At 44.6% G+C, this 23611-nt stretch overlaps 1 protein-coding gene across 1 annotated transcript in view; it reads right to left on the bottom strand.

Moving 5' to 3' along the window:
* Positions 1-22988: 22988 nt before the first annotated feature.
* marchf3 (membrane associated ring-CH-type finger 3) overlaps positions 22989-23611 on the bottom strand; it is an 81778-nt gene continuing 81155 nt past the window's right edge. Inside the window, exon 5 of the mRNA XM_043677596.2 lies at positions 22989-23602. Within this exon, the coding sequence (XP_043533531.2) occupies positions 23372-23602 (231 nt within the window). The 3' untranslated portion in view covers positions 22989-23371. The remainder of the gene's footprint in view (positions 23603-23611) is intronic.

The raw sequence follows: 23611 nt of genomic DNA, 5'->3' as shown, positions 1-23611 counted from the left end.
AACGATATGTGGACTCAAGAATACAGAAGAGTCCAACTGGACCTAAATGGAGTAAGAGAACTCACAGGCCAGAATCCAGGATAGTGCAGACTCTGTAAAGTCTATCTACATCTGGTTTGGAGGATTTAAGCTTTTTGTGTAAGGCCTCGGTTAGACTGGAAACCTTTATAAATTAAGGACACCACTTCAGTTCCAGTCTATTATGAGAAGCAGCTGGGTTCAATTCCCACTCATGGTAGTAAAAGGCTCAGGCTCCGCACCTCCGTACTCGCGGGTTCGAGTGGCTGTCGGAGAGGAGGGCCACGGCGGCGAGGGTGACCAGGGTCGGGGACGTGCTGGGTGCCGGGGGCCTGGGCTGGACGCTGCCGCAGGACATAGCAGGCAGGGCAGCGGTAGACGTCCAGTACGTGGCCACCGCCATCCGACGCCTTAAAACGGCGGTGCTTGGACCCGATGTAGTGCACCAGTTGGAGGACGCTCAGGTGTGCGGTGGGATCCCGTCCGCGCTCACCCCAGCCCGGCCGGAATTTCACATTGGCCCCAAGGTCCCGTACTTCCCGCGGGAGCCTGTGCCCCACAACCTGAGCCGCCTCCGAAATTTTAATTTTGTCTCCTTCAAAGATATAAAAAGGAGGGCCCTGTATAGACTGCTGTTGCACACCGTCCACCTCTTCTCCCTCATCCACCGTCCGCACACGCCTTGGCGTGCCCATTTGCCACGGGGCAGTGGGGATCCCCAGTGGAGGGCTCTCTACGCGGGAGTCCTCCCCCTTTCTCTCGGGGATCTGGGGTGGAGGGTGCTGCACGCAGCAGTCCCCTGCAACCGCAGATTGCGGTGGTTCACGGACTCCCAGCACAACTGCTTGTTCTGTGGCGCTGTGGAGTCCGTGGACCATGTATATATTGGGTGTGGGCGTTTGCACTCCCTTTTTGATTTCCTTAAAAACCTTCTCCTCTGCTTTTGGTTGCACTTCAGTCCCACGCTCCTGATCTTTGGGCACCCGGTACGGAGGAAGGAGGGCAGGTCTGAAGACCTCCTCGTGGGTCTGCTCCTGGGCCTGGCCAAACTGGCCATCAACAGGTCCAGGCAGCGGGCCGCGGAGGGGGTCGTTAGGGCCGACTGCCTGCCCCTCTTCCGCGGTTACGTTAGAGCCCGGGTGTCCTTGGAGAAGGAGCACGCGGTGTCGACCAACACCCTGGAGTTGTTCAGGGAGAGGTGGGCGCCGCAGGGAGTGGAGTGCATTATTTCCCCCTCCAACTCTATTTTGATTTAGTCCCTACCCTCCCCTTCGCTGTTTTGATCACACAGCACTGCCCTTTGATGTGAAGGGCAGTGTTTGTCACTGGCCACCTGGGTGTTTTCCTGTCTTCCTGGTGGTGGAATTTGAATAAAGATTCGTGCACTTTGTGTCTTTCACTGTGTCTCACCCCTGCACACACACACCATGGGTGCTGGGGATAAAATAAGCACTACCGCACTTAGGTGGTAGTGTGGGGGTTAAAAAAGAAAGGGAAAAAAAAGGAAAAGAAAAAAAGAAGAAAAGAAGGAAAAAAAAATAAAAGGCTCAGGCTCAAGTTTGATAGGGTGGATATGGTTGAGAAATATTCACCTCGATTGGCTCAACACTTTTCGAAAATGGCTGTCTGAGTGAAGTCCTAATTAAATACCCAAAGATTTTTCAGGAATGTCTCGGGACTATCCAAGCTGCCAAGGCCACCTTGCATGTTGACCAGGAAGCAATTCCATGATTCTGCAAGGCCAATCCAGTGCCGTTAGAAGCAGAAATCAGAAGGCTGGAAAGCGAAGGAATCATCAAACCAGTCCAGTTTATGGAATGGGCAGCACCAGCCATACTGATTGTGAAGCCTTTGTGGGCATTCTAAACAAATGGTAAACCACTTTTCATAGCTGGATAAATACCCAATTCCTCGCACAGACAATTTATACATAAAGCTGATAGTGGGGCTGTCCTTCATGAATTTGGACTTGAGCCAAGCCCAACTGCAATTGTGGTGAGATGAGGATTCCCAGAAACGTGCTACAATTAATCCCCATAAAGATTTGTGTTGATATCCGAGACTGTCATTTGGGCTATTGTCAACAGGTGTGATTTTTCGGTGGACAATGGAGAATATTTTGCGAGGCCCACCCCAGGATGCAGATTTTATCTAATGTCATGCTAACAAGAGGGAAGACCATTACGGAGTACTTGAAGAACTTGGACAGTTGTTAGATGTCTCCCCCAAGAGGGCGTATGGCTTCCTAGCTCCCAAAGTGACCGTGGGCTACAGGGTTGACAAGACTGGGTTACTCCCATTGGAAGATAAAGTGAGAGTGATTAAAAGTGCCCCAGCTCCCACATCCATACCAGGGCTGGTGATTTTTTTTTTTTAATTTTTTTTTTAATTTTGGCAAGTTCATACACAACCTGGCCTCCATCCTTGTACCTTTGCAAAGGTGCCAGGATGGAGGCCAGGTTGTGTATGAACTGCCCAGCCTTGGAACTGGTTGTGTAGCTAAATCATCACCATAAGTAAAGAAACAGCTATCATCCTATAATGTGTTGGCACGCTATGATCTCCAGTGAGATCTAGTACTGACATGCAATGCCTCCCTGTTCGGCATTGGGGGTAGTATTCGCTCATAGCTGACCTAATGGAGAGGAGCATCCAATAGTGAATGCTTACAAGACTAATCCAGGCTCATGCAGAGCATAAATGTGCCCAGACAGAGAAGGAAGGTCTGGTGGTCATATTTGGAGTGAGGAAGTTCCACCAATAACTTTTACCGTGTACATTTGTAGCAATGAAAGACTACACCCCCAGCTCGGTCTACTTTAGGAGGATAAGGTAGTGCTGCCCATAGCTTCAGGCCAAAGTGGATTCGAATACTAACAACATATAATTACAAGTTGGAACACAGTCCAGGAGGCCAAGTAATAAATTCAGATTGATTTGAGACACCTCCCACTGACAGATACACCACCGGTGATACTGGAAGAGACCGTCATGGTTTTTAATTTTCTCAGGATACACTTCCAATCACAGCTGCCATTAGAGCTTTGATGTTGAAAGATCTGGTCCTGACCAAACTGAAACCATTGGTGGTGATGGGGGAAACCAAAGGGTTGTCACAACCACAATTGAATCCTTTTTTAAACCTGGACAGTCCAGCTCACAGTTGAAGATGGTATATTATTTTGGGGAGCAAGAATGATTGGCCTGAGCAAACGTCACTGCCAGCTACTGACTGAACTCCTCCAGGGTCATCCAGGAGTTTCCAAAATGAATTTATTGGTGAAATGCTATGACTGGTGGCCAGGATTAAGTGCAGATATAGCTGCATTGGTGGGGCAGTGCCCAGAGTGCCAACAAGGACAAACATTACTGCAAACAGTTCCCCACATTTATAGGAATGACTGGGTAACCTCTGGACTCGGTTAAACATCAATGAGTCAATGAAAAGATCTGCAATGTTCTCAGGATCATGAACGCCAACGCCGACCACTAAGCGCGAGGGGCAGTTTATTTTGGGGACTACGTTTGGTGTAGGAACCCTGGGAATGGCCCTGCATGGGTAAGAGGCATGGTTGCCGTGAGGATGTCCAGTGATGTATAAACACTGCGTAGGTGTGACAGTCATCAACAACTATATGGACCACGTGAAAGCTGCAAACTCTCTAATGGTGCGGGACCAAAATGTGCCCGTCTCCTCGAGTGCATCTCTGACTGTGTTCCATAACAACCACGGCTTTTCCCTCTCTGTCAAGTATTGAGGATTCCTCGGATCTGAGTTGGACACAGTGAATGTTGCCAACTTGGACCTTTTGCCGCATGAAAAGGAGAATAGACTAGATCATAGAATCCCTACAGTGTGGAAACAGGCCCTTTTGGCCCAACAAGTCCACACTGACCCTCTGAAGAGTAACCCTCCCAGACCCATTCCCCTTCTCTATTATTCAAAGTTTACCCTGGCCTAATGCACCTAATTTACACATCCCTGTACACTATGGACAATTTTAGCATAGGCCATCCACCTAACTTGCACATCTTTGGACTGTGTGGGAGGAAACCAGAGCACACTGAGGAAACCCACGCTGACACGGGGAGAATGTGCAAACTCCACACAGACAGTCACCCAAGGTGGGAATCGAACCTGGGTCCCTGGCACTGTGAGGCAATAGTGCTAACCACTGAGCCACCATGTCACCCCACAGAAGAATGAGCTTCTTCTGAGATGCTCTGGGCGCATGAGGCGAGCTACTGTGCGATACACACTGCCCATTATCAGGGGCAGAGTTGGAGGAACCTGACGTGGTGTTAAAATGTCCTGAGGAGAAGCTACAAAAAAGTGCGAGACTAAGGGGGAGGGATGGAGTGATTGTAACACGGTCAGTCAGGTGGATATCATAGAATATGAGTTCCATGATTGGGGCTGTTTCATCTGTTTCAATCAATCTGGCTAGCAGATATAAATAAGTATGGGAGCATCCAAGGAGTAGGAAAATCAACGTTTTGGGCAAAAGCCCTTCATCGGGAAAGGGCAGATGAAGGGCTTTTGCCCAAAACGTCAATTTTCCTGCTCCTCTGATGCTGCCTGACCTGCTATGCTTTTCCAGCACCACTCTGATCTAAACTCTGGTTTCTAGCACATGCAGTCCTCACTTTTGCCTAGATATAAAAAGGTATGTCAGGGGTTCTGAGAGCTGGCTCTAAAGGAGCTGGATCAGTGTAAACCACTCTCCACAGGTAAATAAAGGGTGTCTTGGTGAAGGGGTACCAGCTCTATGGAGTTATTTCAATCTCATTATTTATGTTTGACTGATTTTATTCCTGTCAATTGTTTTAGAATGTTTTACACCATTTGGATGTAAGTTATTGTTGTTTGTTTTGCACGGGATTTTGGAGGACAATGATTCAGGTTGGGAGGAATTCCATACTTCAGGACCTAGATGGTTGAATGCATGCCACAATGGTGGTATGAATGTAATGGAGACTATACAAAATGCCAGAGTTGGAGGAATACAGTTGTTGGAGAAAAATAGTGCTGAAAATATTTTTAGACTTATCTTTCATGTGATGCGAATATCTCTAGAAAGTCCAGCATTTATTGTTCTTACATAATTGCCCTTGAACTAAGGAGTCCCCACTCCAGGGGGGCAGTTAAGAAGCAATCACTACTTTTTTAGTGTGAAGTCACATGTAGGCCAATAAAAGCTGCAAACTCTCTAATGGTGTGGGACCAAAATGTGCCCGCCTCCTCGACTGCATCTCTGACTGACTGTTCCAGAACCATGGGTTTTCCCTCTCTGTCAAGTATTGAGAATTCCTCGGGTCTGAGCTGGACACAGTGAATGTTGCCAACTTGGACCTTTGCTGCATGAAAAGGAGAATAGACTAGATCATAGAATCCCTACAGTGTGGAAACAGGCCCGTTGGCCCAACAAGTCCACACTGACCCTCTGAAGAGTAACCCACCCAGACCTATTCCCCTTCTCTATTATTCAAAGTTTACCCTTGACTAATGCTCCTAACCTACACATCCCTGAACAGTATGGACAATTTAGCATGGCCAATTCTCCTAACCTGCACATCTTTGTACTGCGGGAGGAAACCGGAGCACCGGAGGTAACCCACGCAGGCACAGGGAGAATGTGCAAACTCCAGACAGACAGTCGCCCAAGGTGGGAATCTGAACCTCGGTCCCTGGGGCTGTGAGGCAGCAGTGCTAACCACTGAACCACTGTGTCACCTCGCAGAAGATTAGGCCACGAGATTTCCTTGCCTAATGGATATCCATGAACCAGATAACCTTTAATGACGATAAGGAACAGGAGTAGGCCATTTGGCCCTTCAAGCATGTTCTGCCATTTAATAAGATCATGGCTAATCTGTGATCCAACTCCAATACCTACCTGAAAGTCATATCTCTTGATTCCCTCGCCTTATTAAAAAATTGTCTATCTTACATTTTAAACTTAACAATTGAATTAGCAACAGTCATTTCATTAGTCTCAGTACAATGACTGGGGCAGATGCTATGACATATGCTTTGACAAAGACCACATAAATAAGCATAGATCTGAGCCTAGGCAATCCTAGTCAACTAGACAGTGAAGGAAACATTAAAAGAGGAGAACCGCACAGTTAACTGTGCCAAAGACCATGTGGAGACCTGAGCAGGAGGAATGGGATTATGGGAGTTTGCAACTCCAGTGGAGTTATTTCAATTGGCAAGCATTTGAGATTAGGATTATTGTACAGCGGGAGATAACCACCCATATTGACTGACTGAGCCAAACATTTTGTCCTCCTATGGTAATAGAGTGTGATATCTTAATGGGATGAACAAAAACAATTAAACAAAGAAAAAAAATGCGGTTGTTGTTTTTGTGCAATGTGCTTTTTAAAATGCCTTAAAAGGTTTTGCAGGTTATCTCTGCTTTCAGGAAAAAATCTTAAACGGAGCAGAACATATTTAACCATCAGTGAATCTTTGCAAGTTCAATTTCAACCTAATTCTAATTCATTCCAACAATGTACATCTGTGGAAGAATCTGTAAACATTAACTAATGGTTCCATTGGTCTTAATAGAAGCAGACACTTTAGACTATCCTCAGCTACTGTATTATCCTCATCTGGTGGTGATTTGACAAGGGTTTGGAAATTGTTTATTAACATCCAAGTCTGAAGCCTCATTTCAGTTTACTACCTAGTGAGCTGTACATCGATGCTAACATAGTGTCTCTCTCCCTCAAACTTAAGAGTCCAGCTTGTCCATGCCAACCAAATATCCTAAATAAATCTCGTCCAACTTTGCCAGCATTTGGCCCATGTTCCTCTAAATCCTTCCAAATCATGTACCCATCCAGATGCCTTTTAAATGTTGTAACTGTACGAGCCTCCAGCACTTCTTTTAGCAGCTCATTCCATACACGCACCATCCTCTCCATGAAAAAGTTGCTCTTTAGGTCACTTTTAAATCTTGATGGTTCAAAAAGCAGCTCCACTATATATTCTTTTAAGGCAATTAGGAATGGGCAATAGATAGTGATTTATTCAGTGACACCCACATTTCACAAATTAATAAAGTTCCAAGTCAGGGTAGGGTGAGACTTTAAGGGGCTGAAGTGGTTGCACGTGATAAGTATTATCACCAAACCCTCTCAAATTATATTCAGAAAATAGTCTAGATCCTAACTTTTTTTCTTATTTTAAAGGTGATAGGTGTTGCATTCCAGATGCAATTTGATTGGTCAAACTACAGTACCACATTTGAAGCAAAACAGACTTTATTCATATGCTATAGTTTAAATACATCAAAAAAAAGGAATTGGAATAACTTAAACTGATTGGAAAACTTAACAAAATAATTATAGATTATTTAATTACTAAACAACAGTTGTTCCAATATAGCTACATCCCATAAACACACCATTGGCAAAAGGCAAATTCAGGAAAATAGACTGTCTCAGAGGCAATTGTCCATTCCAGGCGGGTAAAAAACATTAAGAGAAAACTGAGGGAGAGAGTAGCAGGGACGGATGTGCTGCAGCTTCCAAACCCAGCTTCAAGACCCCAGCAACTGCTACTGAGAAACTAAAACTAAAAGTCCTGGCTCCATGGGAGCTTGACCCCACCCGTTCAGGTGCTTCTATTGTTCGAACCCGTTTTTTTTTAAGAAAACCAAGACCTTACAGGTTATTTGCATTGAGCTTTGAAGTAGAGCAATCACCACCTCTCATCTCAACATTCCTTCACAAAAAACAGCAGGACAAAATATACTTTATTGCTACATAAAACTAGGACACTACCCTGATAAATCCCTGTAGAGATGCCCGGGAACTGAGATAATTGATCTCCAGCAACAACAGACTTCCCCCTTCATACTCAGTATGATACCAAGAGTGAAGATTTTGCCTCGGTTCCTGCTAAATCCGGTTTTTCTAGGGCTCCTTGAGGCAGTAATTGGTCAAATGCTGCCTTGATATCAAGGGCAATTACTCACAACTCCAGTTAGGCCTTTTACTCCATGTTTGGAACAAGGCTGCAATGAGGTCAGGGACTCTGTGCCTCTGGTGAGACCTAAACTGAGCATCAGTGAGCCACTTATTCTAAGCAAATGCTGCTTGTAGCACTGTCAACAACTCTCTTATCTTTTTGCAGATGAGTGATTGATTGTACATTAATGGGACATCAAATGGCGACATTGGATTTGTCCATCTTTTTGTCCCTATCTCTGAGCCCGGAGGCCTGGGTTCAAATCCCACCTGCTCCAGAAATGTATCAGAACATCTCTCCAACAGGTTGATTAGAAAATCTTTTCTTAACACTTCAACTCCCCTTTCCACTCCCAAGAACATGCAGGCCCTGGGCGTCTTCCACTTCCATGTGGTAATTACCTGATGCCTGGTGGAAGAACACCTCATGTTCTGCCTTCAGACCCTCCAACCATACGGCATCAATGTGGACGTCACTAGTTTCCTCATTTCTCTTCCCACCTGCCCCCACCCCGCCCCACACCTTATCCCAGTTCCAGTCTTCCAACTCTGCAATATTCTCATGACCTGTCTCATGATCTGTCTCACCTGTCCATATTCACTCCCACCTATCCGCTCCGCCCTCTTCTCCGACCTATCACTCTTACCCCCACCTCCATCTACCTATTACACTCTCAGCTACCTCCCCCCACCCCACCCCTCCCATTTATCTTTCTACCCCGTCGGCTGACCGCCTCATTCCTGATGAAGGGCTCTTGCCCAAAATGTCGATTCTCCTGCTCCTCAGATGCTGCCTGACCTGCTGTGCTCACACTCTCAACTCTGATCTCCAGCATCTGCAGTCCTCACTTTCTTAAAATCTTTCCTTGTGCCAGTCGTACTACGTTTCACAACACTGATGTACTCCACTTGTTCTTCTATTTAGGAGCTCTTGTGGTGCAATGCAGTGTCCCAATCTCTGAGGCAGGAGGCCTGGTTCAATTCCCAACTGCACCAGAGGTGTGTCATAATGTCTTTGAACAGGTTGATTCAAAAATATTTTTTGAAAATGCATCTATGATCCTGGGTTTCTTAGAAGGAGGCCAAAGTGAATTATCCACTTGGTTTTTCTGACTGAAGACTACTGTAAATGCATCTGTCTTTACTTTTTGCACTGACCTTCTGAGTTCATCCATCATTGAGGATTATAACAATTGTGGAGTTACCTCACCTGTGAGTTGGTTCAAACCACTGCAAGTTATGGAAAGAGGATTGAAACCAGGCTGATCTCTGTGTGGACCTCAGCACCAGAAATGAGAATAGCGCACACAGCACTGTCGACCCACGTTTCTTTCCTACTAACACCTGGATATTCCCCATGGCTGGATGTGGCAGGACTTCTGAATTTAAATCTGATCCATTGGCTGTGGGTTCACTTGAAGATAGGACTTTGTCTCCACAAGTACCTAAAAGTGAACACTTTTACCAACATAGATGTAGAGATGCATCTATGACAGTTAAACTGGTGAAGATGAAGTTTAAAAAAGAATTCCTACATGTTAATTTATAACTACTTGCCACAAACCCAGTCTAGCAGCATTGTGTGTTCAGACTTAGCCTGCTTGGTTGGTAATTGTGTTACTGAGCTATGCTTGGCATTGGACATTGAAGACTCCCTTCCAGAGTAGATTTTCTGCCGAGTCACTCGAAATGCTTCTTTCTGTCATGAACTTGGAGGAGCATTGGTTCACCAGCTGAGGAAAGTTATTTGGTACTAATTAACATGAGTTTCCTTGCTCATGTTTGACCTGATACCATGAAAAGTCAATGCTGAGGTTTTCCAGGACAACTTCCTCCTGAATAGACACCACAGTGCCATGATTTCTTGTGTCTGTTTGTGAGACAGGATGTATTCAAGAACAGTGATGATGCTGGATGGGACATTATCTGTAAGGTCCAATTCCATGAGTATGACTATATCAGGCTTTTGCTGACCATAATCAAGAGTTCAACTCTCCCAATTTTGGCACAAGTCCCCAGATATTTGTAAGAAGGGTTAGTTCAGGGTCAACACTTCTGGTAAAGCGCAGCAGGTCAGACAGCTTATGCCCGAAACGTCGATTCTCCTGCTCCTTGGATGCTGCCGGACCTGCTGCGCTTTTCCAGCAACACATTTTTCAGCTCTGATCTCCATCATCTGCAGTCCTCACTTTCTCCTAGTCAACATTTCTGGTGCCAAGGTCCATGCTGGGAAACCCATTTGATTTCAGTCCTCTTTTTAGACTTTACAGTAGTTTATCACAACCTAGTGGCTTGCTCGGCTATTTAAGAATCAACCATATCGCTGAGGGTCTGTAGTCACCTGTTGATCAAATGGGTAAAATGCTTTCAGTAACATGTCATGCTTCAAGTGATTGAGGTAGATGGAGTATGGGATCTTTATAACCTCAGATTACATGCTACAATACATATTTTGAGATGTCTCCTAAACTAACACATTGACTGTGAAATATAACACAAGGAGTAATTAATGTGCAACAAATCTGCAAGAAGTATACTTATTAGAAATGATGGTTCTGACATTGTTAGTTAGCTAATGCTGACAAAAGATGCATTCGTGGAGATTAGGGACGGTTTGACAGGTATGTGCAATAAGGAAGGAAGACATGGCACTAGAACTAAGTGAAGCAATAGAATTAGAAGGATCAAGAAATAAAGCAATAAATCAATATGTAGATAAAGTAACAAAATTGAGCAGTTGTTTGATACAGTGAAAAATGTGATTATTTCTAAAAAGATAGAGACCTTTCCAAAACCTTTGTTCAGCACTCTTTGGGGCAAATACAAACTAACCAGCATCTTTTCACCTGGAGTAGAAACCATTGTTAAAACATGGTTTTCTTGCATTTGTACTGATGAGCATGAACAGCTTCAACAATGTGACACACTGCTCAGCAATGAAACCAAAGGTGGAAGACCACAAACACAAATATAAGGAAAGCAATGGTGCGAAAGGAGAAATGGCATCCAGATGTACTTCTTTTGGTGGATAGGGGATAAAGTCTACAACTGCTTAGCATAGGAGATAGATTCATAGAGTCATAGCGAAGTACAGCACAGAAACAGACCCTTCAGTCCAGCTTGTCCATGCCGACCAGATATCCCAACCCAATATAGTCCCGCCTGGCAGCACTCAGCCCATATCCCTCCAAACCCTTCCTATTCATATACCCCTCCAGATGCCTCTTAAATGTTGCAATCATACTAGCCTCCACCATTTCCTCTGGCAGCCCATTCTATACACATACCACCCTCTGCGTGAAAAGGTTTCCCCTTAGATCTCTTTTATATCTTTCCCCTCTCACCCTAAAACTATGCCCTCTAGTTCTGGACTCTCCGACTCCAGGGAAAATACTTTGTCTATTTATCCATTCCATGCTCCTTATGATTTTATAAACCTCTATAAGGTCACTCTTCAGCTTCCAAACCTCCAGAGAAAACAGACCCAGCATATTCACCCTCTCTCTGTAGCTCAAATCCCCCAACCCTGGCAACATCCTTGTAAATCTTTTTTGAACCCTTTCAAGTTTAACAACATCTTTCCAATAGGAAGGAGACCAGAATTGCACGCAATATTCGAACAGTGGCCTAACCAATGTCCTGTACAGCCGCAACATGACCTCCCAACTCCGGTACTCAATACTCTGACTAATAAAGGAAAGCATACCAAACACCACCTTCACTATCCTATCTACCTGCGACTCCACTTTCAAGGAGCTATGAACCTGCACTCCAAGGTCTCTTTGTTCAGCAACACTCCCTAGAACCCTACTATTAAGTATATATGTCCTGGTAAGATTTGCTTTCCCAAAATGCAGCACCTCACATTTATCTAAATTAAATTCCATCTGTCATTCCTCAGCCCGTTGGCCTATCTGGTCCAGATCCAGTTGTAATCTGAGGTAACCTTCTTCGCTGTCCACTACAGCTCCAATTTAGGTGTAATCTGCAAACTTACTAACTACACCTCTTATGCTCACATCCAAATCATTGATATAAATGATGAAAAGAAGTGGACCCATCACTGATCCTTGTGGCACACTACTGGTCACAGGCCTCCAGTCTGAAAAACAATCCTCCTCCACCACCCTCTGTCTTCTACCTTTGAGCCAGTTCTGTATCCAAATGGCTAGTTCTCCCTATATTCCATGAGATCTAACCTTGCTAACCAGTCTCCCATGAGGAACCTTGTTGAATGCCTGACTGAAGTCCATATAGATCACATCTACCACTCTGCCCTCATCCATCCTCTTTACTTCTTCAAAAAACTCAATCACGTTTTGTGAGACATGATTTCTCATGCACAAATCCATGTTGACTACCCCTAATCAGTCCTTTCCAAATAAGTGTACATCCTGTCCCTCCGGATTCCCTCCAACAACATGCCCACCACCGACGTCAAGCTCATTGGTCTATAGTTCCCTGGCTTGTCCTTACCACCCTTCTTAAACAGTGGCACCACATTAGTCTTCCGGCACCTCACCTGTGACTATTGATGATACAAATATCTCAGTAAGAGGCCCAGCAATCACTTCCCTAACTTCCCACAGAGTTCTAGGGTACACCTGATCAGGTACTGGGATTTATCCACTTTTACATGTTTTAAGACATCCTGCACTTGCTCCTCTGTAATACGGACATTTTTAAAGATGTCACCATCTATTTGCTTACATTCCATATCTTCCATGTCCTTTTCCACAGTAAATACTGATGCAAAATACTTGTTTAGTACTTTCCCCATCTCCTGCAGCTTCATACAAAGGCCACCTTGCTGATCTTTGGGGGGCCCTATTCTCTCCATAGTTACCCTTTTATCTTTAATGTCTTTGTAAAAACCCTTTGGATTCTCCTTAATTCTATTTGCCAAAGCTATCCCATTTCCCCTTGTTGCCCTCCTGATTTCTCTCTTAAGTATACTCCTTTATATTCTTCTAAGGATTCACTCGATCTATCCTGTCTATACCCGACATATACTTCCTTCTTTTTCTTAAACAAACCCTCAATTTCTTTAGTCATCCAGCATTCCCTATACCTACCAGCCTTTCCTTTCACCTTAACAGGAATATACTTTCTCTGGATTCTTGTTATCTAATTAATGAAGGCTTCCCATTTTCCAGCCATCCCTTTACTTGCGAACATCTACCCCCAAACAGCTTTTGAAAGTTCTTGCCTAATACCATCAAAATTGGCCTTTCTCCAATTTAGAACTTCAACTTTTAGATCTGGTCTATCCTTTTCCATCACTATTTTAAAACTAATATAATTATGGTTGTTGGCCCCAAAGTGCTCCCCTACTGACACCTCAGTCACCTGCCCTGCCTTATTTCCCAAGAGTAGGTCATGTTTTGCACCTTCTCTAGTAGGTACATCCACATACTGAATCAGAAAATGTTCTTGTACACACTTGACAAATTCCTCTCCATCTAAACCCTTAACACTATAGCAGTCCCAGTCTGTGTTTGGAAAGTTATAATCCCCTAACATAACCATCCTATTATTCTTACTGATAACTGAGATCTCCTTACAAATTTGTTTCTTAATTTCCCTCTGACTATTAGGGGGTCTATAATACAATCCCAATAAGGTGATCATCCCTTTCTTATTTCTCAGTTCCACCCAAATAACGTCCTGGATGTATTTCTGGGAAAATCATCCCTCAGTACAGCTGTAATGGTATCTCTTATCAAAAACGCCACTCCCCCTCCTCTCTCGTCTCCCTTTCTATCCTTCCTGTAGCATTTGTGTCCTGGAACATTAAGCTGCCAGTCCTGTCCATCCCTGAGCCATGTTTCTTTAATTGCTATGATCTCCCAGTTCCATATTCCTAACCATGCCCTGAGTTCATCTGCCTTCCCTTTTAGGCCCCTTGCATTGAAATAAATGCAGTTTAGTTTATCAGTACTACCTTGTTCTCTGCTTTGTCCCTGCCTGCCCTGGTTGTTTGACTCGCTTCTGTTCTCAACTGTATCAGTCTCCAATTGATCTCTTTCCTCACTATCTCCCTGAGTCCCACCTACACCCCCCTCCCCCCACCTTACTAGTTTAAATCCTCCCAAGCAGCTCTAGCAAATTTCCCTGCCAGTATATTAGTCCTCTTCCAATTTAGATGTAATCCATCCTTCTTTTACAGGTCACTTTCTACCCCAAAAGAGATTCCAATGATCTAAAAATGTGAATTCTTCTCCCATACACCAGCTCCTCAGCCATGCATTCATCTGCTCTATCCTCTTTTTCTTGCCCTCACTAGCTCGTAGCACTGGGAGTAATCCAGATATTACTATTCTCACGGACCTCCTTTTTTAAATTCCTGCCTAACTCTCTGTAATCTCCCTTCAGAATCTCAACCTTTTCCCTTCCTGTGTCGTTGGTTCCAATGTGTTCAATGACCTCCTGCTGGTCCCTCTCCCCCTTGAGAACATTCTGCACCCTCTCTGAGACATCCTTGATCCTGGCACCAGGGAGGCAACACACCATTCTGATTTTTCACTGCTGGCCACAGAAACGTGTGTCTATGGCTCTGAGTAGACAGTCCTCTAACACAATCGATCTCTTGGAACCCAACGTACCCCTCATTACATTACTGCCAGTCTCAATATCAGAAACTTGGCTGTTCGTGCTACGTTCCCCTGAGAATCCATCACCCCCTACATTTTCCAAAGCAACAATGGGGATAGTCACAGAAAACTCCTGCACTAGCTGCCTACCTCTCTTACCTTTCCTGGAGTTAACCCAACTATGTGACTGTATCTGCGACTTTTCCCCCTTCCTATAACTGCCATCCATCACATCCCCTTGCTCTTTCAAATTCCTTTTTGCTTCTAACTGTCTCTCCAACCAGTCCATTCAATCTGATACAATTCACAAGCAACGGCTGCTATTGCAGATATAATCCTCAGTAAACCGTAAACTCTCCCTAAACTCCAACAATCTGTTGGAATTATCAGTAAGAAACGAGTCACGTAGAGTACAGTATACTGGAAGTGTCTATTCAATAGTGAACCTGGTTTGAAGGACATATGTTGAAAATTCATTGTCCCCATTTTCTGCAATATGGCTACGATTGTCATATTGCTGATCTCCTTGAAATGTTGTCACTTCACCTCTCCCCACCCCCAAACCTCTCAAAACTGTTTCCGATTTCTGGGTGGAACCAGCTTCTGCAGAAACACAACACACACTGTCAATCAAGATGCACCAGCTCAGTGCTATCCTACCAAGGTAATCTGGAAACTCCTTTTGTTTTACAGCACTAGCTGCTGTTTAACTGTCTTGTGTGAATGTTCATGAGTGGACAGATGAGTGAATGAGTAGACTGGGAAGTGGATAGGCTGATACATGGGTGAAATGCCAGGTAGTTTGGATGGTCAGTAGGGCTGGCAGGTTCAGAACTGGTTGGGTTGATGAGGAAGGTATTTGCATGGGAGGGGTAGTCAGGTTTGTTTGGGTTGGTAGTCTGGTGGTGGGGGAAGTGATTGGATGTTTTGTGGGGTGTTTGTGTTAGGTCAGGGGTTAACTGGAGAGCATCAGATGGGGTATTTGTGTGTTCAGCGCTAATGGTTGGGAAGGAGAAGTGAGTGGGGTGGGGGGAGTCACTTTCAGTGAGCAGGACTGTTACGTAGGCATTATATGAGGAATTTTCTAACTAAATCCTTCTAGATAACCACCCAGGTAAACATAATGGACTTGTGCAGTCTCTTACTCTGGCTCAGAGTCGGTGACTTCTTAGGATCCCAAGAAGAAGAGATCTTGTCTGTTAGAAGGTCAAACTCCCTGGGCAATTCCCACAGAAGTCAACTCTAAGACTTCCTTGGAGTTTCAGTGGTCCCTTGGGTCATCAGGTTTGGTCCCAGATAATCCAGAGACCAGATGACCTGGGCCATTATAAATATTTAGATTATCTGTCCCTCCTGTAATTGGCATTGGACTAGGCACCTTCACTGTAAAAGGTCATACACTGTGTGGTGGGGGAGGGGCACTATAACCTCTTTTACCTGGCAAAAAAAAAATATTTTTTATATAGCAGCAAAAACCAGCCCCCTCACTGTTGCATCCTTGGTTCAGGAATCTGTTGAGGTCAGTGCATATCAAAGTAAGATAGCAGCAGATTTTGGAAAGAAACAGCTTTTGTTGACTGAGAATTCCTTAACACTGCATAATTAGCACCAGAGGAAACAGCTCTGTATCAATCCCAGCGTGTAGTTTTTCTCCACAATGAATTTTGGGCAAACATTTCCTCATTCCACAATGCTGTTTCTTTCCTTTCAAAGCCCTTGACCACCTTCAGACCTGTTGTTAGGAACAGTGACAATCTCGTGTATTGCACACAATTTACTAATTTGATAGGATATGTGCTATCAGAATGTTTTGTAGAGATTTTATCACTAGTTATTTGGGTTTGTTGATCAGTGTCTATTATTTTGCAGATGTGCATGTTTTTCAGGGTTTTCAGGACGCACTGGTTACAAAGACCCAACAACGTCTCTTCTTCCTCAGGCAGCTGAGGAAATTTGGCATGATGGCGAATACCCTTGCCAATTTATATAGGTGCACCATCGACAGCATTCTGTCTGAATGTATCACTATCTGGTCTGGCAACTGTACCACTCAAGATTGGAGACGGTTACAGAGAGTGGTGAATGTGGCCTGGACAATCACAAAGGCCAACCTCCCATCTATAGAATCCATCTACCAGGCCCACTGTCAAGGAAAGGCCGCCAGCATTCTCAAAGATCTATCCCACCCTGGCAATGTTTTTCTACAACCTATACCATAGGGGAGAAAGTACAGAAGCCTGAACCAACAGGTTTCAAAACAGTTCTACCCTACCATTGTTAGAACACTGAATGGACTCTCAAATTCTTAGTGTTCGCCTATACCTGTGTTTTTGTTTTTGCTGTTGTTTACGTATTATTTATTTATCTGTGCTACTTGTAATCTGCCAGTATTGCTCACAAGTCAAACCTTTTCTCTGTGCCTCGGTACATGTGACAATAAATTCAATTAAATTCAGGTGATAATGCTTCAAGACATCTTTCACTGTCATGAAATCCGGGGATGCTGGAAATATCCAGTGGGGTGGATAGAAGCAGATGATTTTTAAAAGATTGATCAATTACTGCATAAATCCAGAGAAACAGCTAATGTTTCAGGTCGGTGATCTTCGATCAAAACTGAGGAAAAACAGAAATGGGATTTTTTTACCAAATGAAAATGGGGAGTGGGGAGAAACAATAATGGGAGGGTCTATGATTGGAGGCAATGATGAATAGTCACTGATCAAACAGGAGAATGGATATAGAGAGTGATGAAGACAAACAAAGTGAGAGAGAGAAATGAACACCCTGTCAGAAAGAAGGGCAGGACTTCTCCAAAATTGGCATTCCCAGAAGACAGGTGGCAGCTAATTAAACATGGATACAACAGTAAAAGACGACAAGTAAAAGATGCTTGGATCTGAACTGAAAACTCTCAAATTCACAGTATCTATGGACATTGTTAATCAATATTTGCTTATTATGTGGCTTCATGAAACTGTCAACACTAAACTGTACAAGTCGGGAGCTCCACGTTGGAACAGGAAGTGATTAAATGAAATTATGATTAGAATGAAAAAAAATACATAAACATTGCTGTCTCTCCCAGCCTAATCCAGGCGCCTCTCTGTAAAGAGAGTGGGAGTGGGTTTGAATATAGGCTGTGAAAATCTTATGAAGAAGAGTGAGGTAGCTTCGGATAATGTGGCTGTATGCAAGAAGCAGCAAGTCTGTGTGACGGAGTAAGTTGCGGGATAGAAGGAAGTGTGATAGATTTTAGTAGACCGGTGAGAATGAATCCAAGTGCAAACAAAATAAAATTAGCATGTTGTTTGCCAGTTTTGAGGGTAATAGCAGACACTGAAGGAGTGAGTGTGAACAGAAGGATCTGTAGCAAACTGTTATATAATTGGAGAAGGAGGTTTTGTAATGGCGGAGGAAGCAATGGTACTGCTAGTGGGAGAAGTGTCATTATGCTGGGTCAGCTTTGATGTAAGGTAGTTATGAAGAGGAGTCTTACATTCCCAGGCCTCCTAAGGCATGTCATCCTTTTGTGACACTGCAGCCAGATCCTCAGAGTAATGCCAGATCCTCTGCCTTGTTCAGCCATCTCCCCATTCATGCTGACCTGTTTGTCATGGAACTTCCTTGCTATTTGGGGGAGAATAAGAACCGCTTCCTCATCCTGATGCCCTTGTTCTTCATGTCCTTCCATTACAGAATCAGAAAATTCAGGTCACCTGACATGGATAATGTGCCTGCTGCTTTACAGATACACCTCCCTCTTTGAGAGATGCAAGTTGGTATTAAGAAATGGATTTCCTGTTTTCCTAAAGTGGTGCTCTGACTAAAATCAGAACAATTGGAACTTGCAGCTTGCCTGTCATATTTAATTGAGTCCTGGTCAACAATATTGATCAAGTTTTGTATCTGTCCTGTCTGCACCTTAAAATAAATAGATTGCATTTGAACATAGAAAGGCACAGCACAGAACAAGCCCTTTGGCCCACAATGTTGTGCCAAGGATTATTCTTAATCTAAAATAAAATAACCTAACCTACACACCCCTCAATTCACTGCTGTCCATGTGCATGTCCAGCAGTCACTTAAATGTCCCCAAAGACTCTCCTTCCACCACTACCACTGGCAACGCATTCCATCCATTCACAACTCTCTGTGTAAATAACCTACCTCTGACATCTCCTCTATATCTTCTTCCTAATATCTTAAAACTATGATCCATCATGCCAGTCATCCTGCCCTGGGGAAAAGTCTCTGGCTATTGACTCTATCCATGCCTCTCATTACCTTATATACCTCGATCAGGTCACCTCTCTTCCTCCTTCTCTCCAGCGAGAAACATCCGAGCTTAGTGAACCTCTCTTTGTAAAACAAGCCCTCCAGTCCAGGCAGCATCCTGTTAACCTTCTTTGCACCCTTTCCAAAGCCTCTGTATCTTTTCTATAATAGGGCGATCACAGCTGGACACAATATTCCAAGTGTGCTCTCACCAGGGTCTCATAGAGCTGCAGCAAAACCTCACGGCTCTTAAACTTGATCCCCCTGTTAATGAAAGCCGAAACATATATGCTTTCTTAACAACCCTGTCCACTTGGGTGGCAACTTTGAGAGATCTATGCACTTGAACACCAAGATCCCTCTGTTCCTCCACACAGCCAAGAACACTGTCTTTAATCCTATATTCAGCATTCAAGTTCGACCTTCCAAAATGTATCACTTCGCATTTATCCAGGTTGAACTCCATCTGCCATTTCTCAGCCCACCTCTGCATCCTGTCTATGTTGTGCTGCAGCCTGCAATAGCCCTCAATACTATCAACAGCACCTCCAACCTTTGTGTTATCGGCAAATTTAGTAACCCACCCCTTAACCTCCCCATCCAAGTCATTTATAAAAACTACAAAGAGCAAAGGCCCAAGAACAGAGCCCTGCAGGACACCACGCGTCATTGACCTCCAGGCAGAATACTATCCATCTACAACCACTCTCTGCCTTCTGTCAGCCAACCAATTCTGAATCCAGACAGCCAAATCTCCCTATTTCCCACACCTCCTGACTCTATGAATGAGCCTAACATGGGGAACCTTATCAAATGCCTTGTTGACATCCATATATACCACATCCACTCTCGACCTCATTGACCTGTCACATCACCTCCTCAAAGAACTCAATAAGATTTATAAGGCATGACCTGCCCTTCACAAAGCCATGCTGACTGCCTTTAATCACGCTAGCTTTTCCAAATAGTCATAAGTCCTATCCCTCAGAAATCTTTCCAAAACCTTGCTGACTACAGATGTAAGACTGACTGGTCTGTAATTGCCAGGGATTTCCCTATGCCCCTTCTTGAAAAGAGAAACAACATTCATCTCCCACCAATCCTCCGGTACGACTCCCGTGTAGAGTGAGTAAGCAAAGCGGCTTAGCAACCTCCTTTCTCGCTTCCCGGAGCACCCTAGGATAAATCTGGTTTGGCCCTGGGGACTTATCAATCTTAATGTTTGCCAAAATTTTCAACATAACAACTTCATCAATCTTGATCTGTTCAAGCTTGTTTCCCAGCTCTTCAAAGTTCTCATTCACAGCAAGGTCCCTTTCCTTAGTGAAAACCAAAGCAAAAAACTCATTTAGGGCTTCTCCTATCTGCTCAGACTCCACGCACAAATTCCCTATGCTATCCCTGATCAGCCCTACCTTCTCCCTGATCATTCTCTTATTCCTCACGTATGAGTAAAATGCCTTTGGATTCTCCCTAATCCTTCTTGCTAAGCCTTTTTCATGCCCCCTCCTGGCTCTTCTCAGTCCATTTCTGAGCTCCTTTCTAGGAAACCAGTAATCCTCTAAAGCTGTGCTAGATCCTTGCTTCCTCCGCCTTACGTAAGCTGCCTTCTTTCTTTTGACGAGAAGCTCCTCTGTTCTTGTCATCCAATGCTCCTTAATCTTACCCATTCTTGCCTGTCTCAGAGGAACAACTTTCTGCATCACTTGCAACAATTCCTCCTTAAACAGTCTCCACTTATCTGTTGTGCCCTTTGTGTGGAAAAATTGCTCCTAATCTGTATTTCCCAACTCCTGTCTGATAGTGTCATAATTTCCTTTTCCCCAATTAAATATCTTCCCTTGGTAACTGCTTCTTTCCCTCTCCAAGGCTATGGTAAATGTGAGGCAGTTGTGGTTACTGTCACCAAAGTGTTCTCCCAACATGAGATCTGACACGTGTCCTGGCTCATTGCTGAACACCAAATCCAAAATGGCCTCTTCCCTTGGCAGCCTGTCTACTTACTGAGTAAGGAAACCCTCCTGAACACACCTGACAAAAATGGCTCCATCCAAACCATCTATACTAAGGGGGTTCCAGTCAATATTGGGAAAGTTGAAGTCACCCAAAACAACAACCCTGCTCCATTTGCCTTTTCCCAAAATCAGCCGGCCTATGAGTTCTTCAATCTCCCTACAGCTATTAGGGATTCTGTAAAAAAAAAAAACCCAATGAGGTGGCTGCTCCCTTGCTGATCCTAACTTCCACCCATACTGACTCAGTAGACAAACCTTCCTCAACAACCTTCGTTTCTGTAACTGTGATGCATTCTCTGACGAGCAATGCTACACCCCTTCCTCTTTTTCCAGCCTCCCTGGTCTTTTTAAACGTTATAAACCCTAGAACATCTTGCAACCATTCCTGCACCTGTGAAAGCCATGTCTCCGTTATGGCCACAACATCACAGTCCCAAGGACTGATCCATGCTCTAAGTTAATCACTCTTATTTCTGACACTCCTTGCGGTAAAGCAGACACACTTTAACCGATCCCTTTGTTCCATCACATAAATAACCTTCCTGATAGATTCACTATATCCTGTCACTTTTCCAAATCTAACTACCCCCCTCTCAGATTTGTAGCTCTGATCCCCACCCCTCTGTCAAACTAGTTTAAACCCTTCCGAACCACACGAGCAAATCTCCCACCCAGGACAGTGCAACCCATCCTTGATGTACAGGTCCCACTTTCCCCAGAAGGCTTCCCAATGGTCTAGGTATCTGATGCCCTCCCTCCTGCACCAGCTGCGCAGCCACGTGTTAAGCTGCACTCGCTGCCTGTTCCTTATTTCACTATCTCGTGGCACCGGTAGCAAACCTGAGAACATTACTCTACTTGTCCTGCTCTTCAGCTTCCAATCTAGCTCTCTGTAGTCACTTTTAAGATCTTCCATCCCTTTCCTGGCTATATCATTGGTACAAATATGCACCATGATTTCTGGCTGCTCACCCTCCTCCTTCAGATTCCTGTAAACCCGATCGGAGACATTCCGGACCCTGGCACCCGGGAGGCAACATACCTTCCGGGAGTCCTGTTCCTGACCACAAAATCTCCTGTCAATCCGTCTAACTATTGAGTCCCCTACCACTAGCGGTTTTCTATTCTCCCCCCTTCCCTTCTGAGCCTCAGTGCCAGAAACCTGATAAGTATGGCTTGCCCCTGGTAGGCCGTCCCAACCAGCAGTTTCCAAAACAGTATACTTATTGCTGAGGGGAATGGCCACAGGGGATCCCTACATTGATTTCTGCTTGGGAATATAATGCAGATATGACTTGTTTGTTCAGATGTAATGATCTGGCTAACACTCTACACTCAACCAACATCAATTTCTCTGCTCACTCATTGATTTTTCTGGCTGTGAAGCACTTGAGGGACATCATGAGAACACAATGAACTCTATCCAGAATGATGATTCTCCTTTTTCTTAAATCAAGCACTTTCTCTGCCATTATAGAATCAAAGAACCCGACAGTGTGGAAGCAGGCCATTTGGCCCATCAAGTCCACATTGACCCTCGGAACAGCATCCCACTCAGACCCAGCTCCCCTCCCCCATCCCTGTAACCCCGTATTTCCCATGGTTATTGCATTTAACCCACCCATTCCAGGATACTATGGGCAATTTAACATGACCAATCCACCTAACCTGCACAACTTTGGCCAATTAGTCTTAAAGGCTTTCTGCACATGTTTGAGCATATTCTGAACTTAAACAGCAATCTTTTTATTCACTCCTAAACATTTATTGGCAAGGACTTACAAACTTTTCACGTGAGTACTCACAGAAGAATCAGAATATGGAAAGTTTCTTGTATTTTGCATTTTCAGATGTTCTACAAACATTTCAAACAAAAATCAATATAGGTGCATTTCTGTAGAAGTGCTGCTTAAAGGATCAGTAGATAATTTGTTCAGAGGTTTGACTCCCAGATCCAAGATGGCAGCAGTCTGAGTGGTCTGCTGTGCTGGGCTCTGTGCCATACCCCCTGGCAAGGTGGCCCTTAACCCCCCCCCCCCCCCCCCCCTCCCCCGCCTTACCAACCACCCCCAAGAGAAAAACGTACTAATTTAAACTTGCTGACCATTTGGAGCTGCTGAAATTGTGTGTGTTAGCTTTTAGGCCAGGAAGAAATTGAATAAAGGAAAGGGGCCTAACGTAACACAGCAGACAGGGAATTCCCCTACTCTACCGGGGGTGCATGCAGTCAGCGCTCAAACTTCCCAGGGTGGCCCCTTTGGATCCAATAGGACAGCAGCATTTACTCTCGGAGTTTGCCAAACTCCAAGAGTGGATTCAAGCAACAGTACAGCCACAATCTGCCATGCTGAATAAACATGAGCAGGAAATCCAGCTGCTGGATCGAAGATTGGAGGTAGTGAAGGAGAGGACCGTGGCTTCGGACACCGTGGCGGAGGTCTCAGGAGGAAGGATCTGAACACGGGAAGACCAGGTTCGGGTCCTTCAGGAACAAGTCAACGACCTGGAAAATAAAAATAGAAGGAAAAACTTATGGCTCGTGGGTCTTCCAGAACGCAAGGAAGGCAAGGACCTCGTCAGCTTCTTGCGGGGTGGCTCCCGAAGTTCCTGGGGCTGGAGTTGGAGTCGGGCCTGATAAGTGTGGAGTGGGCCCACCAGATTGCAATGCACAGGTCCGGGCCAGACCCACGCCCCCGCGTGGTCCGAGTGCAGCTCCTGCATTAG

The sequence above is a fragment of the Chiloscyllium plagiosum genome, unplaced genomic scaffold, assembly GCF_037043375.1.
Source record: "Chiloscyllium plagiosum isolate Xiang-an unplaced genomic scaffold, Cpla_swu_hap1 HiC_scaffold_39, whole genome shotgun sequence".
Taxonomy (NCBI): Eukaryota; Metazoa; Chordata; class Chondrichthyes; order Orectolobiformes; family Hemiscylliidae; genus Chiloscyllium; species Chiloscyllium plagiosum.
This window is presented reverse-complemented; position numbering and strand designations above follow the sequence as displayed.